Source organism: Schistocerca nitens, chromosome 1 (assembly GCF_023898315.1).
Source record: "Schistocerca nitens isolate TAMUIC-IGC-003100 chromosome 1, iqSchNite1.1, whole genome shotgun sequence".
Classification (NCBI taxonomy): domain Eukaryota; kingdom Metazoa; phylum Arthropoda; class Insecta; order Orthoptera; family Acrididae; genus Schistocerca; species Schistocerca nitens.
Window position 1 is genome coordinate 244,894,896 of NC_064614.1, and position 20,302 is coordinate 244,915,197.

General features: G+C 40.6%; 1 protein-coding gene across 1 annotated transcript in view; it reads left to right on the forward strand.

The window, feature by feature from the left end:
* LOC126246746 (mediator of RNA polymerase II transcription subunit 4) overlaps positions 1-20,302 on the forward strand; it is a 69,905-nt gene that overhangs the window by 41,466 nt on the left and 8,137 nt on the right. The window contains exon 4 of the mRNA XM_049948420.1: positions 9,179-9,298. Within this exon, the coding sequence (XP_049804377.1) occupies positions 9,179-9,298 (120 nt within the window). The remainder of the gene's footprint in view (positions 1-9,178; positions 9,299-20,302) is intronic.

A 20,302-nucleotide genomic window follows, 5' to 3' on the forward strand; every position in this document is an offset into this window, starting at 1 on the left:
TGTTTTTTTTTTTTTTTTTTTTTTTATAGAGAACTGAGAGGAAAAATTTGGGATAGTGGCAGGGATGTACAAAATGCAGAATGGGTCATTATTGATGAAAACAGCATCCCCTGCCCAGTCGCGGGCATTGCTCGCCTGCGACAAGCTGGGTGATGTGCCAGTTTCCATCACTCCCCATAAGAGCTTAACATGGTCCAGGACATTATATTCCATAGAGGTCTCCTCTTGCAGCCTGATGACGAGCTGTACGCCAATATACAGCAGAGAGGTGCACTATTCAAGTCATTAGGGGTTCTTCCTGTTCCACTCACGTAGGAAGAATGGGAAGAATGATTGTTTGAATGCCTCTGTGTGTGTGTACAGTAATTATTCTAATCTTATCCTCACGATCCCAGTGTGAGCGATATACTGGGGTTGTAGTATATCACTAGAGTGAATGTTTAAAGTTGGTTCTTGAAACTTTGTTAATAAACTTTTTCAGGATAGTTATATCTGTCTCCAAGAGTATGCCAGTTCAGTTCCCTCAGTATCTCTGTTACACTTTCCCGTGGATTAAACACACCTGTGGCCATTCCTGCTGCCCTTCTCTGTATGTGTTCAGTATCCTCTGTCAGTCCTCTCTGGTACGGGTCCCACACACATAAGCAATTTCTAGGATGGGTCGCACAAGTCATTTGTAAGCAATCTCTTTTGTATACTGATTGCACTTCCCCAGTATTCTACCAATAAACCAAAGTCTACCACATGCTTTATTCATGACTGAATCTGTGTCATCATCCCATTTCATATTCCTACAAAGTGTTACACCCAGGTATTTCTATGAGTACGCCAGTTCCAACAGTGACTCATTGATATTATGATCATAGCCTTTTTGTTTTGTTTTGTGAAGCGCAAAATTTTACATTTCTGAACATTTAGAGCAAGTTACCAATCTATGTGCCATGTTGAAATCTCATCAGGATCTGACTGAATATTTATGCAGCTTCTCCCAGATAGTACTTCATCATAGACAACTGCATTTCTGCAAAAAGGCTGGTTTTACTATTAATATTGTCTGCAACACCATTAATATACAACTTGAACAGCAAGGATCCCAACACACTTCCCTGGGGCACGTTGTAAATTTGGACACATGTTCTCTTGTAACACCAGCCCCACATGTTGGGACTGTGGACGTCCAACACACACAAACATTCCTTGTACTCCTCCTTCCATTTGTGTCAGCTGCGGAGAGCACCATTTCCTCTGTTTGTGACTGCACTGTTTCTCAGAAAGAGCAGAAAAGAATGGCGTGTAAGACCCTGGACAAACTGATCTACACAGAGGCAAAAATACAGGGACGTCACCTGCTCTGGCGATGGTCATCCTGCCAGCTGTGCCTCGTATAGTGGGTCCTCAGGTGGCCTGTCTACGCCTGCACTTTTGATGGTTAGGGTTGCTTCTCCTCCTGTTGATCCTCAAACATCTATTTTGGGAGCAACACCCCGCCAGCCATTGGGGACATCGGTCCCCATCTCTTAGACGGAGAAGCAACATTCTCCTACAACTCCTCTCACAAGGAAGTGGTCCCTCAGGGTGCTGCCTTCCAAAGATTCTGCTGCTTTGAAGCTGGACACCAGCCATTGGCTGAAGGAGCCACAAGCTGCTGGATGTAGGGCTTCACAATGATCATTGGTTCCTGAGACAAACTCAGAGCAGCCCTCCCCACCAGAGAAACCAAAATAGAAGTGTGAGGACAGGAAAAAGAAAATGAGAAAACGATAAAGAAGAAAGAGATCATGGGGCCGCCATACTACTGCTTCCTACAAGTTCCAATTCTGAGGTTGAGGTGGAGATCCTAGTGTCCTCCGAGGACCTAGATCTCACCGGAACCTCAGAACCAATCAACAAAGAGACTACAAGCCCTCAACAGGTTGTAGTAGGTGACTATGAGGCGTAAACTGTCTCCTTGGTCCCTTCATGCCTTCCCAAACTACAGAAAGTGTCACCCTCCAGTGGAATTGCGATGTTTTTTTCCCCCCACCTGACTGAGTTACGACAGTTCTTAAGCATTGCACCTGCTTTCTGCGTTCCCCTTCAGGAAACCTGGTTTTCAGCAATGCAGACCACACCCTTTGTGGCTATCAGGTGTATTATAAAAATGGTAATGACTGTAACAGGGTCTCAGGTGAAGTATTTATATATGTCCTTACCTCTGTCTGTAGTGAACCTGTGCTCCTTCATATACCTTTAGAAGATTTGGCTGACAGGGTGAGGACAACGCAAGCAATTACCATCTGAATGGCTACTTTCCTCCAGATGCTGAAATACATAGAGGCTACACTAATTTCTGAACTCCCCACATTTTCTGATTTTGGGTGATATCAAGGCCCTTAACCCTTTGCGGGGTGGAACCAAGATTACAGGCCATCTGCTAACTAATCTTGACCTTTGCCTCCTAAATACATGTGCCCCCAATCGTTTAAAGTGTGGCACATGGCACATTCTTGGCTATTGATCTCTCAGTTTTCAGTCCTGGCCTTCTACCATTTATACACTGGAAAGTGCAAGACCTGTGTGGTAATGACCACTTTCCTCTCTTCCTGTTCCTCCTTCAGCATCTCTCACCTGTACACTTGCCCTGTTGGACTCTTACCAAGGCTAAATGGGACGCTTTCACCTCTTTCCACCACCGTTGGATCTCCATTGCATGCCAACTTCAGTGTGTTGACTCAGACTGTTACTACAGCCATCATTTCTGCAGCTGAATCAGCAATGTGCCCTGTTCCTAAGGTTGCCCATGGGAAAGACGGTGTCCCAGTGGTTGCTGGAAGTAGCTGCGGCCTTCAGAGATCGTAGGAAAGTCGTTCGACCTCATAAGCAGCACCCATCGATGGAGCATGTCATTGCCTTCAAACGGCTCTTTGCCTGGGTGTGTTAGGTAATTGAAGCAGGAGTGCTGGGAACAGTATGTCTCCACCATTGGAACACGATCCTCTCTTTCCCAGGTTTCGATTAAGCTCAGGTGCCTTTACTGACATCAGACCTCTACATGTATACCTGGGATTCCGCACATGGAGCTGCATATAGTGATGCAGACGCAATCACGGAGTGTTTTGCAGAGCATTGTTTTCGAACCTCTTCATCCTGCCTTTCATACCCTAGAACAGTGGGTGGATTGACATCACCTGTCTTTTACTACATGCCATCCTGAGCCATATAATGCTCCATTCAGTGAGTGGTAATTTCTCAGTGCTCTTGCACATTGTCCCAACACAGCCCTTGGGCCAGATGGCATTCATCACCAAATGATTAAACATCTATCAACAGATTACCAGCACCACCACCTTTCCATCTTCAACTGCATCTGGAGCGATGACAAATTCCTGTTGCAGTGGCAAGAAAGTATCATCATACCAATACTAAAACCTGTTAAGGACTCGCTAGATATATTGACTCCTTGAGTCACAGTGCCTTCCAGCTCCGTCCCAGGGCAGTTTTCGCCAAGGTTTCTCCACCGTTGACAACTTAGTATACACGGAGTCTGCCATCCGAATGGCCTTCTTCCACCATCATCAACTTGTTGCCATCTTTCTTGACTTGACAAAAGTCTGTGATATCACTTGGCAACACCACATCCTCACTGCATTACATGAATGGGGTCTCTGGGACCCACTCCTGATTTTTATGTGGAACTTTTTGTCGATTCGCACCTTCAGAGTTTGAATCAGTGCTTCACACAGTTGCCCCCATATCCAGGAGAATGGGGTCCTGAGCGTCCTTCTTTTTAGTGGTCATTAATGTTCAGGCACCGGCTGTGGGGTCCTCAGTATAACGCTTCTTATCTGTTGACGACTTTTGCATTTCCTTTTCTCATCTACTATTTGGGTGGCTGAACATCAACTGCAAAGAGCCATACTGAAGGTGCAGTCATGGGCCCTCACCCATGGTTTTCACTTTTCTTGCGTCGTACACTTCTGTTGCCATCGTACAGTTCACCTGCACTTACAACTTTATCTTGATGACCATCTCCTTAACGTAGTGGACTCTTATCAGTTTTTAGGACTGGTTTTCGATGCCCGCTTAACTTGGCTTCCTCATTTTCGTCAGCTTAAGTAAAGTGCTGACAGCACCTTAACAGTCTTCGATGCCTGAGTCACACTGACTGGAGTGCAGATTGCCCTACACTGTTGCAGCTGTACAACACCGTTGTACAGTCCCTTCTTGACAATTGGAGTCTAGTGTGTGGATCAGCATTGTCCACAGCACTGCATATGATGGAACTTATACACCACTGTGGAGTTCAACTTAATTCAACCTGCAGTGGGAGCTTTCAGACAAAGCCCTGTGAACAGCTTACTTGTGGAAGCTGGCGTCCCTCCATTGCAGATTGGGTGGCAGCGACTGCTGACCAATTATACTGTACACATTCATAGCTTGCCGAAACATCCGAAGTACTGTCTCCTTTTCCCTAACATGGCAATCCATTCCCCGCAATGGTGGGGATTACAATTGCAGTCTGTGTCCAATCCCTTCTCACTGAACTCAAGATTTTCCCCCTACTGCCTCTCCCCTGGGTTCACTCGGATACCTTCATGGTGCATACCTCGACCACAGCTTTGTCTGGACCTATCACAAGTCCCAAAAGGCTCAACCTCGACCACAGCTTTGTCTGGACCTATCACAAGTCCCAAAAGGCTCAGTTCATCCTGCGGCCCTCTACCGCGTGTTTCTCTCTAGGGTTCAGAGGTAGTTTACATGGATGGATCGATGGTTGATGGTCACGTTGTATTCGCTTATGCTCATGGAGGACATACTAAACAGCACTCCTTGCCAGATGGCTGCAGTGTTTTCACTGCAGAGCTTGTAGCCGTCCCTCACGCTCTTGAGCAAATCCGTTCCCGTGTCGGGGAGTCCTTCCTCTTTTGTAGCAACTCCATGAACACCTTACAAACTCTTTACCAGTGCTATTCTCACCATCCTTTGGTAATGGCCATCCAAGAGTCAGTTCATGTCCTCAAACAATGTGGATAGTCAGTGGTCTGTGTAGGGACCCTGGGACACGTTGGAATCCCAGCAAATGAACTTGCCAACAGGCTAGCCAAAGAGGCTACTTGTAAACCGAGTCTGGAGATTGTCATCCCGGAATCTGATCTTTGATTGGTGTCACACCGCAAGGTTTTCGGCCTCTGTAATACAGAATGGTGCTTCCTGGCGTTGCTGCATAGCTTACGTATAGTAAAGGAGACAATGAATGTGTGGAGGTTCCCCATGCCAACCTCTTGCAAGAACTTCATTGTCCTTTGCCAGCTCCGCATCGGCCATACTTAGCTGACAGTTCATCTGCACTTACAACTTTATCTTGATGACCACCTCATTAATGTAGTGGACTCATCAATTTCAGGACTGGTTTTCAATGCCCGCTTAACTTGGCTTCCTCATCTTTGTCAGCTTAAGTAAAATACTGACAGCACCTTCACATTCTTTAATGCCTGAATCACACTGACGTTGCGTGGACCCACTTCAGTGTCACTGTGGTTTACGCTTGACAGTGGTCCACATCTTGTTGGACTGTCCTAACTTAGGTGCCCTGCAATGGACTTTTCGTCTGAAGGGTTTCTTTATCATTCTATTGAAGGGTGGGTGCCTTACCCTCATCTTCCAGGCCCTCACCCTTTGTGCATTTTAACTCTTCCTTGCTCCTTCTGGTGCTATCTGTTCACCTTGGTGGCCGTCCTTTCACCATCAGTGTTTCTCTTGCTTTGTGTTTTTTTACGCTGGGGTTTTAGTGTGATGCAGAATGGCTGGCTCATCCTTTTTTATTCTTGCGGTTAGCCAGTCAAGGCCTTTGCTGTATTATTTTACCAACTTTTACTGCTTTTTTTCCTTTTAGTTAATGTTTTAAATTTTGTTTTGATACTTCTGTTTTCTACTTCAGTGTGGTTACATACATAGTTTTATGCATTTTGTCCGTTCCGTGGATTTCAGGGGATTGGAGTCCTTTGGGGTATGGTTTTAATCTGAGACCTGTGTGACTGAAAAAAAAGGGACAGATAATCTGAAGAAAAAGGGACAGATATCTTGATAGCCCTTTAATCTCCAAACCAACCAAACAAGCCACGACAAGCTGATAAATACTGGGCTGCCTGCTATCTGCTTGCTGACTTCAGTGTCGAGATGCAGTCAACTTGATGCAATCTACAATAGTTGTGGTCCACCATTGCTGCCTACTGGTATGTCGCAGATGAGTAGAAGACTGGTGTGCAGCCAGCCTCCCACCCACCGAGGGGCCATTCATGAACGATCTGCAAGCTGTTATCTACACGCTATTCAGGCGTGGTGCGATCGCCCAGCTCTTGGCTAACTCTTGAACATCCACTTCTTGGTAGACCCATGGTGGGTGACCAGGGCCAATCCTTCGCGACAACCAACATTGGGGCCACTGTTTGCCCGTCCTCTCACTGCCCCCCCCCCCCCCCCCACATGACAACACAATGGAATGCAGCCCACTGACCTGCACCAGCAGTGACATGTTGTGCGTCGTGCTGATGAGGCATATAAGCAGCTCTTCACAGCATGTGCTGAGTCTCAGCTGCAGTATGATGTACCGTGGCAGCTTTAATGCTCTGATACCCATCTTGGCAAATAAATGTTATTTCAGATACCACTGAGTTACAAATGCAACTGGTGTAGCATTTGACCACTCCGCCAACCGGGCTCTTTGACCTGTAACCATGGCCGGACCAGGTTGCTGCACTGCTTTATCCATATTTTATGTGGGTTGTAGAATTTGGACTATGTCTATAGTTTTACATTCTGTGTGATATTCATATGGGTCAGTGGATATGAATGGAAATGAGAGTGAGTAACTGCGATTCTAGCTGAGTTTGCATTTTTAAATATTTTTCACTTGCCTCCATTTTGACCATATTCGACTCAAATTGTTTTAGCAGGAGCATTAATAACCTTACTGTTGCATACAGAATTTAAGCAGAACTGTGTAGCTGTTTGTGATTAATTTTCAGATTTTAAAGGTTTTCGTTATTGCTTTATTAAGTGTACATTGTTTGAGATCTCTGTTTTATTCTGCAGTTTCAGCTGAGCTGCTCTCATAGCTGTTGACATGATGACTTGTTTGTCTGTATTCTCTTGCAGCTACAGACATGATTGACTTGTTTGTCTTCAGTTGTTCATCTTTCTCTCTCAAAGAAATAGTAGTATGTTTAAAATGTGTTTAAATTGTGTACCGATTATTTTAATACTCACTAGCCACATTAAATACTACATTAATGAACATATTTGCTATCTTTATAACTCAGGATCTAAATAACATTGACCAGTTTCCTGCAAAATGCTGTTTAGCAGTAGATGCTTACGTCTGTGCCATGCCCTTAGAAATGAAAGTTGTTTCAAAAATTCAACATTTAAGTGCAGTCTTTACTAAATATTAGTATCTCCCTATTCAGTCTATGTTTATGAAATATGTTGTCAGTGCTTTCATTATTTGGTGATGTAACAAAGTTTGTACCAAAAACTTGTGGTGGTGTAACAAACCTTGTACCAGATACTACCTGTCAGTGTAGTGTATGCAAGCTGGAGACTAAAATCTTAATCCATTATTGCTCGTGGATCTCATAATATTTATACACTGATGGAAAAGAAATAGCAACACCAGGAAGGAGTTGCACAAAATAAACAAAATGTGGTAGGTGCGTTTCTACTTCTGAAAGATGATGTCTATTCAAATTTCACTCTAGTCACATGAGAGTGGCACTAGTAGCATCACTATGAGGATACAAATCAGTTTTGCTTTAAGTACTCACTACAGAAATGGTCATGAGCATTAGTTACCTTTGAGATTGGACATGGTGAGTTGCTGTTAATCAAGAAAGCTTTTAAGGTGACAAAGATGCTATTATCAACACCTCCCTGAGTTTGAACAAGGTCATGTGATAGGGTTATGAAAAGCTGTATGTTCCTTCTGCAATACTGCAAAAATACTTGGCAGGAATAAAGCTACTGTTCATGATTTCTGGCAACAGTGGTCATAAGAATGTCCTGTCACAAAAAGGCTGGGCTCCAAAATGCCACAGCGCACAACCAGAAGGGAAGACTATCATGTTTGATGGATGGCTCTGGTGCTCCCATTGCATCTGCAGCAGCAGTTTGAGCGGCAGTTGGCACCACTGTAATACAATGAACTGTTACAAATAGGTTACTTCAAAGACGCCTCCAAGCCAGATGTCGTGTACAATGCATTCTACTGACCCCAAACAACTGCTGTTTGCGACTTAAATGGTGTCAAGTGAGAGCTCATTGGCAGGGTGGGGTCCCTTGTGTGCTCTGATGAAAGTTGGTTCTACCTCATTACCTGTGATGGCCATGTATTGGTTAGAAGGAGGCCAGTTAGGGGCCTGCATCCAACCAATCTGTGTGCTTAGACATACTGGACCTACACTTGGTGTTAGGGCCTAGGGTACAATTTCATTTGACAGCAGGAGCATTCTTATGGTTATCCCACGCACGATGACTGCAATATTGTATGTAAGTCTGGTGAGTTGACCCTGCTGTGCTGTCATTCAGAAACAGCATTCCAGGGTTTTTTTCCTACAGGTTAATACACGCCCATGTACTGCTGTTGTAACACAACATGCTCTGCACAGTGTTGACAGGTTGCCTTGGCCTGCTCGATCACCATATCTTCTCCAGTCAAGCACATACGGAACATCATTGGACGACAACTTAAGCGTCATCCACAAAGAGTGTTAACCGTCTCTGTATTGATCAGCTGTGACAGGCATGGAACTCCATCCCACAAACTGACATCCAGCACCTGTACAACACATCAAATGCTTGCATTCAACATTCTGGCAGTTACACCAGTTATTAATGTACCTGTGTTTCACATTTGCAATGGCTTATCATGCACACACATTAACCTTTGATCTTACAATCTTAATTACTTAATTATGTTACCTAGACAAATGTATTATCAAAATTTTATTACTGTGCATTAATTGCTTTCTGTTGATGCATCAGTGTTATTGTCTACTAGTTTATTCTTCCCAGCATTTGGTTCTTACTCCCATTTCGTTTGTACCATAATATTACTTTCTTAGTTAAGGTTGAAAATAATTGTTTCAATGTTAATATAAATCCTAATGATTTTATAACGTTACATTTTTATTGGAAAAAAAAGATATAGAAATGCGTCTTGGTTTCCTTGGAAGACTGAGTGATCTACCCATGAATGGTCATCTTATGCAACAACAAGGAAGTCTCTCTGATCTCCACAGGGGAACGCATGCAGCTGGTGTCGGTAAGTGCTTTTTATAATATACATGTTTATCCTAAGCTTAGCGCAATAAGTAATGTATGTAATTATAGTAGTTAAAGTTTGTTATTTAATTTATCCTCTAAATTTCTCAAGATAAGAATAGGAATAAGAATAATTAAAGTTACTTAATAAACTACTGATTAAATATCCTCTAAATCTCTCAAGATAAAAATAGAAATAAGAATAAACAAAGCTACATAGTAAATTACTGATTAAATACTTAGTAAAATCAGTATTAGAAAGTCAGGAATTAGGCAATTTTGTCCTCTTTCCTTTAAGAGGTTATCATCATTGGACCGGTTCTAGTATTATTTTCTTTTTTTCTTGGTAAGGCAGTGAAAAAAATCGTGTTTCTGTTTGTTTCTGTCATTACTCAAATACTGAATGTGTTACTAATTAACAGTGTCACTGCAGTATTATAATCTTTCATTGAATCACTTCATTATATTACACTTAGGTAAAATGTGCATCCTTGACCTTTTTCCACATGCCAGAGACCCTTCCTTGCAGCATCCTTGGAATACTATTTGTGTAATTTATACCACACTCTTCCCTTTGCTGTTAGTAAGTCACGTAGTATCCATACTCATAGGGGAACTTGTCAGGTACACAGTTACTGTGCATAACCAAGGATATTTGTATGGATTGTAGCCTTTTATGTAAGGTTGGCAACACATTCATATCATGGTATAAGCTCGGACATAGGCTTCACTGGTAGTGGTTGCAGGCATGTTGGGAGATGGGATTCATCATTAGTACAATTAAAACAAAGAAATTAAACAATTATATTAATTATAGTTAAATACATTGTACTTACCAATATCACAGAAGGTGCTGGAAATGTTTTCCTCTTTCTTGAAGGCATAGTTCAAACTCATTAACATTTATTTGTGAACACCTTTTATCAATGTATCACGTATAATCATATGCAGATAATCGATTTTGCTCTCTTCAGTTCATCTATTGCTGTTGGGTTATTTTGATATACAAATGTTTTAGATGCACCCCAAAGGAAATAGTCGGGCGAAGACAGATCTGGTGAGCGCAGGGGCCAGAGACCTTTTGTAATTACTCTATCTCCAAAGATTTCATCTAAAAGTCATAGGGACTGGTGCCCCGTATGAGCAGTAGTGTTGTGTTGTTGGAAAAGAGAATGATTGATGTCATTCAACAGGGCAATAAATTGATAAATTGTCTATGTTTTCCCAGACATCGGAAGTGATGGTAGTATCAAAAAAGATCAGCCTATAATTCACACACGTGTTATGGCAACCCACACTACGATTTCCTCTGCATACAGTGGGGTTTCTCTTAAGGCATGTGGATTTTCTGATGACCGAATTTGTGAATTTTGGTAATTAGTCTAGCCAGGTAGGTGAAACCAAGTCCCATCAGTGAAAAAGGCCTATCTAAAATACAACTCCACATCAGTTACCAAATTGCTGAAATAATCATTTCCCATGGTCCATACAATATAATTGTTGCACTGCAGTAATATTATGCAGATATATCCACAGTTCTTTGGTTACTGTTTTAGCTGCTGTTGTACAAGAGACTTTAGCCATATGTGAATGTTTCTTCATTGATTTTGCTGGGCTCCACAATTTTCCCTCTGTTGGAGTGTTGTCAAGCTTCTGTTCAGGGTTATTCCACGTCAAGGGGACCAAAGGGTCCCCACTCGCCCATCTCAAAATCTAATGAAATTTGGTGTGAAGGTTCTATATGGTCTTTGATGCTTATATACCAAATTTCAGTCCAGTATCGTCAGTGGTTGAATTTTTAGGGGCTTGTAAAGAGAAGTTACTCATCTTCGCATCACATACAAAGATGCAAATGTGCCAAATTTACTAGGCTTTTTTAAAAGTTCCAGCACTTATTTGGTCATTTCCTTTAATATACACAGACAACTTTTTGTGTTGAATCACACTGTGGCAAAAATTTGGGATTTAGCCACACCTAAATATAGATACAAGCCTCTGCAGTAGCTAAAAAATTCGACATGCTATTCTGAGAGCCAAGGTTTGACCGTCCACTGCTACTTTTCATATGAACCTATCACAGCAAAACATGAGAGGGTTATTCCTACCTATGATGTCTATGTACAGATCAAATTTAACTAGCATTGGATGCCTAGAAGAAAAGACATGCATCTGCAAAGCTGGCCAAAATTTTTTATGTGCAAATTTTAGGGTATTTTTTGGGAGGCAATATCTCAAATGTGTCTTGTTTAATCCTCTTTTTCTTGCCACAGCTTGAAAGAGCATGCTTTAAGCTTTCAAAGCTATACTGTTTAATTTCTCGACCTTGCATATTGATGAGTAAGAATACCTATTCAAAAATAAAAAAATGTGTAATTATAGTGTCTTTTTAATAATATTCATATTCTTGAGGGGAAAAAACCTTGTTTCACAAAGCGACTAGCATCCAGCGCACGTTAGTCTGTCGATTATTTATATGACTTTGAAACGTATCCCTGTTGGTTTTTTAACATTTTTGAACACATTCTAAGTTGATTTCTGAGTGAATCGTAAGTTGATTTGTGAATGCGTGCATAGTTACATGATGTCTCTGTTAGGGGAATCCTCGTCGCACGTAGAAACAAACTTTCCTTCAGACAAAAGGGGCTATACGAGCTGAGCGGAGTAAGGCCAAACGGATGAATGCCAACCACTGTCTGATTGTGTGGTTGATAGGGTTTGCAAATGATCAGCGTTGTTATAATTACTAGCAAAATCCATAGATTCAGCCTACCGGAGTGGAAATCCACGAATAACAGGTAAGAAAGATTACGTATTATCTTCTCGGTGTATCCAAGAAAAAGAAATTTTGAGCGAAAATTTTTGGCCAGATCGCTATACTAGTAAGGGCCAGTTGTACATTGCCTGGCTAGCAGCCGCTTAAGTTCTATTCTGGAAGAAGCACGGAAAACGCGTTGTACGAACATGTAACAACACCTAACCGGAGAATAGTCGCAGGATAACTAAACCGGTGATTGTGGCAGAGTTAGTTAAGTTAACCGGCAATTAAATCCCAAAATAAACATAATAAGACTGTTTGTTAGAATGAGGAAGGAGAAGAAGCGGGGACATCACACAAATTATGGAACAATATGACGATTCGAAGTTTAAAAATTTCTTACTACTACTTTTCAATCTAATGCTTGAGAAACTGGAGTGTATGAATGAAGTGTGAAACTATTTCCTTACGTAAAGCTTTTTGCTTGTAGTAGTCGTAATAGGCATTTGATATTGGTACTTCGTGAATTATATTTTGTCGTTACAAAAAAGACCGTTTGTGCCAAAACAGTCTTGTTTATTTGGTGTGTATTACAATTTTTGCAGTATTAGAAAGGCTTATTTGGTTTTATCTGACATACAGTGACAAAATAGATGTAATCAGATCGGGAAACCACACCAGTCTTGGGTCGTCTTTGTATTAACAGCTTTTTCAGTGTTAGACAACGATATTTCGATTTTTCATGTAGCAAAACGTTTGACGAACTTTGATAAGGTAATAGATTCTTTAGTAGAAAGGAAAGCACACCATGTAAAGCTGTAGCAAGATTAGAGAGAAAAAATTCTAGGAGCTAAGGATTGAAGAAATGTATATTGTCTTGCTTGTCTCATGTCTTTATTGGGTTTATGTAACCTATATTTAATATTATGTCGTACAAAGCAGCAAGTAGTTAGCTGATAGGGAGTAAAGAGTGCAAATTTTCTGAAGAGTTCCTTTTTGGGAGGGGGGGGGGGGGGGGGAAGGAGGGACAGGATGTCAAACCGGCCAACTATAAGCAGGAGAGGCACCACAGGACATTTTAATTTCCACTGTCCTGAATATGGTGTGATGGCATCCATTACAGAATACACGTTTCAATTCCAAAGAGCGAAATACAGTGACATGCGACAGAAAAATGCTGTGAGAGGAGGCAACGCACTGCACTTTGGCACACTTACCACCAAATAACATGTCATACATTTCCTCGAACACATATGTTTTATGCATCAGACTCTTCAGAAAGATCTGTGGTACAAAATGAACATATTTTTGGAAATTCGATTTTTTTCTAATTATTGACGTCCTATCTCAAATGCTCGAGGGAGTGGCGGTGTATTGCCCAGGTTCGGAAATATCGTAGATCCGAGGCTGATGGGCAGAGCAGTCTGAGTTACAATGAGGGAGTGGGTAGTCTCCACGTGACCCGTGTTTACATTTAGTGATTTTGCTGTTTCCTCTTCGTTTAGTGCTCTCATGTCAAATAAGAACAAAACAGATTTCTGTGATCAGGAGGTATCAAGTGAATTAAAATACATTCACATAATTATGGAAGGCTGAAATGTGTTGCCGGCCGCGGTGGCCGAGCCGTTCTAGGTGCTTCAGTCCGGAACCGCGCTGCTGCTACGGTCGCAGGTTTGAATCCTGCCTCGGACATGGATGTGTGTGATGTCCTTAGGTTAGTTAGGTTTAAATAGTTCTAAGTCTAGGGGACTGATGACCTCAGAGCCATTTGAACCATTTTTTTAAAATGTTTTATTAGTTGCAGATTTTATTTCCACCTTTCTGCCTCGCCTTGTGGAACAATGAAGTTATTTTTGTCGGATAGCTGAAGAAATTTCCTTTTATTAATCTTTCCCGCTAAGACAGACAATATATTTGAAACGAAATGTTTAATTCCACACACTATTCGCTGCATTTCAAGTGCTCGTTTTCAACTTCTAGCATGTATAGCATTAAGCCATAATAAAGAACCAAACATGAGATAACACAGCACTGGTACTCCAAGAAAATTTACATCCCAAAAACCACATTGAAAAGTATATCGTCAGGTAGTGGCCTACTTCACTGGTAATCTAGACATACGAATGTGCACTTTAAATATGCATTTTAAATGTGCACATTTTAGTATGGGTCACGAAATTCCGATCCTCTTGGAGTATCCTCTGATGTCTTGTTTCTTTTATGACATAATGTAAGATCTTTTAATGTTTTACACGTACGGACATACGGGCTCCCTACAACATCATAGCTGTGTAAGCGCAGTGGCACCTGTCATCTGACGCTCTCTGGCAACTGCAGAAATTAACCTGTTTCTAACAGGTCGCGGGAAAATATTCCGAATGGTGGTTTGAAAAGCGTTACCATCAAAGTAAATTTCCTTTTACGGATGTTGAACTATGTGCGAGAATGTACGATGAATTTCTTAAATCACAGAGCGTTTGACTCTCATTTAAAAATCAGATCTTTGATGACGAGCCATTTAGATGAATTTCGAGCCCAGAAGATCAGATATTTATGTCGTTATTAAAAATTTTACTGGCACATTTGTGTGATATATCTTAAATTGTAATACACGTATAAAAGACCAACATTATGTGTGGAAGCTTAGCTTGTCTTGCAGCGTATTAATTTTATAGACCAATATTATATGTGAAAGCTTTGCGTTTCGTATAGCAATACTACGTATATTAATTTAAACCATTAACTTTTTCTGTTTGTGTCTTCGCACTACTTAACAGTGATGTTGCTATTGGCTGACTACATCACGTGTCCTAAGCTCTGAATACCCGCTGTCATCAGCTGATGAGCTCACGTGACATGAGCTATTACTGGCTTACAAAAGCGCATCGCAATCCCGATTTCAATGCTTTGGAAAGTAACATGCGGTGTTTGGTGAAATTCGAATTTATACTTTCGTAATATGAAAATATCTAGTGTACATGTTGCTGCACATCAAAGATCTTTCCAAAAGGTGTTTCTTTCCCTGTGTTTAGCTTTCTAAAGTGCCAGGAAATTCTACACCCGAGTATAAAACCATAATCATTCAAAGGACTGATAAGTTATACAGTTCCGAGAGAAAATATAATGTCAGGGAAAAAGTATGTTTTCACCCAGGAGAAAGCGTATTTTTAACCGAGAAATCCGGGAAATTTTTTCCTTGTCTGCGTATACACCCTGATTAAGCTCCACAATTAATTTTTTTTAGTATATAAATCAGTTTCAAGCATTAATTTAACATATGCCATAAAACAAGTATAATACACAACACAGCAAACTTGCAAAACAAAAACACTAAAGAGTCAGTTCCATTTTTGGTTAAATAGTTCTACAATTTTGTCAAGGACAGATTGAGGAAAACTATTGTCTTCCTGATGATGCTGGTGATGGTGCTTCTAAAGTTATGAAAATATGTTGCTCAGGAATCCAGCAGGTGTCTTTAGCAGCTAGCCAGTGGAAGGAACGAGCAGAACCAGGTGGGTACATAAAGCTGATGAGGACATCTTCTTGTTTATGTGAAATATGCTATTAACTTTATTTGAAAGGCATGGACATCAATGGTATCATCATGGAGACAATCGCTGATCATACAAACGCTAATACTGTGACCTTCCTTGCCATCAAAATAGATAACAAATGGAAGTAGTGTGGTCTGACTATTTTTCCAATGAAATCCTTGTGCAGCATCGTCAACAACAAATGAATAATTCTGAGTAAAACACGCCAATATAATTGATTCATTTTCTGCAAGATTTATTAGTAGCTGCTTAAGGTATAAACTCTAGTGTTTTGTCACAAAGTGATGGCTTCTTAAACCGGTAATTTTCAAAATCAGTGTCTCCATGAAATCTTCAACAGTTCTCTGACAAAGTCTCCAATGTGTGTGTGTGTGTGTGTGTGTGTGTGTGTGTGTGTGTGTGTCTCAGTATGGTGTGTGTGTGTGTGTGTGTGTGTGTGTGTGTGTGTGTGTGTCTCTCTCTCTCTCAGTATGGACCTATTGATGGTATTACATTGTTTCTTCAGGGTCATAGTTTTTAAAAGCATCTTCGAGAAAAGCCACTAGTTGTACAGGGTGATTCAAAAAGAATACCACAACTTTAGGAATTTAAAACTCTGCAACGACAAAAGGCAGAGCTAAGCACTATCTGTCGGCGAATTAAGGGAGCTATAAAGTTTCATTTAGTTGTACATTTATTCGCTTGAGGCGCTGTTGACTAGGCGTCAGCGTCAGTTGATGCTAAGATGGCGACCGCTCAACAGAAAGCTTTCCACACTAACGGGAAAGTCAACCGTCACAATGTCTGTATATGGGGCACTGAGAATCCGCGGGAAACAACTCAGTATGAACGTGACTCGCCTAAGGTGAACGTTTTCTGTGCCATTTCAGCCAATAAAGTTTTTGGTCCCTTTTTCTTCGAAGGTGCTACTGTAACTGGACTACAGTATCTGGAGATGTTAGAGAATTGGCTGTTCCCTCAGCTCGAACAAGAAGCACAACAATTCATATTTCAGCAGGATGGAGCGCCACCACATTGGCACTTATCTGTCCGTAACTACCTGAACGTCAACTACCCGAGGCGATGGATCGGCCGCCAGGCAGCCCGTGACAGCACTTCATCACTGGCCTCCAAGAAGCCCTGATCTTACCCCCTGCGATTTTTTCTTATGGGGGTATGTTAAGGATATGGTGTTTCGGCCACCTCTCCCAGCCACCATTGATGATTTGAAATGAGAAATAACAGCAGCTATCCAAACTGTTACGCCTGATATGCTACAGAGAGTGTGGAACGAGTTGGAGTATCGGGTTGATATTGCTCGAGTGTCTGGAGGGGGCCATATTGAACATCTCTGAACTTGTTTTTGAGTGAAAAAAAACCTTTTTAAATACTCTTTGTAATGATGTATAACAGAAGGTTATATTATGTTTCTTTCATTAAATACACATTTTTAAAGTTGTGGTATTCTTTTTGAATCACCCTGTATTTTTCCTAGACGTTACTCACAACATTGCAGCATACAATCTTTTGATTCCAAACTGCATACTTTTTTTTTCCCCCCCTCAAAACCTTGTAGTCATCTTGGATGGATGTTTTTGAAGCCAACATTAATTTGACGTTTTGATGAATTGCACATACGTATATTGAATGTGGTCCAGAAGCACCAACGTCAGTACACCATTTCAGCCTGAACTTACAAAATTTTGAGAAGCTCAGTTGATTTCCATATTGCTTACAATAAGCAATGAACATTTCTTTCAAATTTTTCAAAGCACCAGATGTTTTTGCGTGTGAATCTTTTTCCCATTTATTTTTATTGCAACACAATCCTTTTAGCCTGAGCATAAACAAGAAAACTCATCATCTCCAAGAAAAGTGAGAACCTTTTGTTTTACTTAATCGTTGAGCTTTTTCCCTTTTCGGTTTGCACATGTTGCCAAAATCCCATCTTCTATCTTTAGTTTTCTAGACTTTCTATCCATTTTATTCGAAACAGCAAATTCTTTAGCCACTTTTTCAGTAGTCCAGCTAGTTGGGGCCAGTGTCAAAATTTGAACTTTACTACAATTTCTTGAAGCCTTGAGCTTAAGTTCTTCAATTAAGATATCCATATCTTTAAACTTTTAACACTCTTCCAGTAGTATTTGAGCAATATCTACTTGGCTCACACCAGTATCTGTGGCAATTACCTTAGTAATGCTAACTTGGGCTTTCAGAACTTTGTGCTTTACATATCCCATTGAACCCCTTTTGCTGATCTGCTGAACCTTTAATGGTGGCACTACAAGTGATGATAATGAAGTATTAGCAGTAAAGCAAGCATCAACGACACCCATGTCTGCAGTGGATGGTGATTCTTGCTTATCTAGTGGGATGATTCTTTTTAGGCCTCTTCTTGTCTACATTTGGTACAAATTTTCTGACCAGATTTAAAAACATTAGTCAATAACTTCAGCCTACCGGATATTGCAATGGTCATTGCTCTTAAAGCCTTCTTGATTACATGTTTTTCTTTACCAAATGGGTAGCAGCAAGTCTTCTTCAGGAACTGAAATTTTGTCATCAACAAGGCATTATGGTAGGGACAAATTTGGGCACCTTCAGTAACATCAAGCCCATAACTGATTGTAGTTGACTTTTGTCATAATAGGATGATGATGACTTATGACAATCAGCTCCATCTAATCCACCAAAGTAGCTGGGTGAAGGGGTCTCTTGGTTGTTTTATACAATGGTTTATTAATCTATAACAATCAATTTTGAAAGCTTATGAATATCCATGTTTGAAGCATAGAAGATTCAGTCTTGTATGGACACAGTGAAAATTGGCAATAATGAAAGCAACAGTAGAAAGTGATGTTTCAGCAATGTCCCACTGCTGCAAGGCTAGAGCCTTAAAATACTACTGCTGCTTTATAATTTCGATGGAAACTGAGTGACGATGCACCACCATGCATTTAAAGTTAAAACATTCTAAACAACATAGCATTCCATTATGATCATCTAGATTTTATGATCTTAAGAGCATTTTCAGAGGTTTTGTTATATTTATATTCTATACTGTAAAATAATGCAAAAATACTGGTTAGCACAGTTACATTCCCTAAACTGCAGGCAAATCTTAAACTATTAAAAGACACTGTAATTACACATATTTGATTTACAATTTCAAATTGTATTAATTTTTTGTATTTACCAATTATCCATTTTCCCTACTTTTGAATAGGTATTCTTACTCATCAATATGCAAGGTCCAGAAATTAAACAGTATAGCTTTGAAAGCTTAAAGCATGCTCTTTCAAGCTGTGGCAAGAAAAAGAGGATTAAACAAAAAATACCCCAAAATTTGCACATAGAAAATTTTGGCCAACTTTGCAGATGCATGTCTTTTCTTCTAGGCATCCAATGTTAGTTAAATTTGATCTGTATATAGACATCACAGGTAGGAATAACCCTCTCACGTTTTGCTGTGATAGTTCATATGAAAAGCAGCAGTAGACGATCAAACCTTGGCTCTCAGAATAGCACGTCGAATTTTTTAGCTACTGCAGAGGCGTGTATCTATATTTAGGTGTGGCTAAATCCCAAATTTTTGCCACAGTGTGATTCAACACAAAAAGTTGTCTATGTATATTAAAGGAAATGACCAAATAAGTGCTGGAACTTTTAAAAAAGCCTAGTAAATTTGGCACATTTGCATCTTTGTATGTGATGCGAAGATGAGTAACTTCTCTTTACAAGCCCCCAAAAATTCAACCACTGACGATACTGGATTGAAATTTGGTATATAAGCATCAAAGACCATATAGAACCTTCACACCAAATTTCATTAGATTTTGAGATGGTAGAGTGGGGACACTTTTTAATATTGGACTCTTTGACATGGAATGACACTTCTGTGAAGATTGTGGGCCTCTCACTTCATGGTGCATCATGAACTGAACATGTTGTCTGGAATTTGCTTATTAAATCACATAGAGTGTCATGATGTGGACACCTCCAAGCAGGAAACGCAATCTAAATTGCCGCCTCACATGCTCCGTAAAGTTTCCTCCTGCACTGAAAACCTCTTCCACTAGAAATTCTCTCTGTGCAATAGTAAGCATTCTCACTAAAAATCAGCTTACACAATAACAGTACAGTAACACATCTAACAGCTGCAGCACACACACAACACTTTTGTAACCCACCCCTACCACAGCATGTGTACGGAACATATGTAGGTGAGACTTGAATGTGCTACCAACCTTACGTGTCCTGCAAGGTGAGACACATAAAGCTCACTTGTACTTCTACGAATGTAGTGTATTGTAGCAGTCAAAGCAGCAGTCAGCGTGGAGATTATGCTACGTGATTGTAGGAGATACTGACTTGCGGCTTTTTTTGTAGTGGCCTTATCGAGGAGATCACTGGCAGTGAAAGTAAGTATATTTAAGTTATTGTAATGTAAATTTGGGTTTTTACTACTGATTTTATGAGTATTATTGAAATGGAACCTCTGGGAATGCAGTTTTGATACAAAATTTATTAAATTTTAGGCATATTTTTGTGAACTTTTATAGTCATGTGCGTAGGTATCTGCAGGGAGGGGGCTTCTTCACGAGAAATTGTACTTTCTTGCCTTGGAGCTGGTTTCACCATATTTTTGCTACTTGGGGGATGTGAACCTTTACAGAACATTGCCAAAATAGAGTACCTGATGTAGACTGCACCGCTT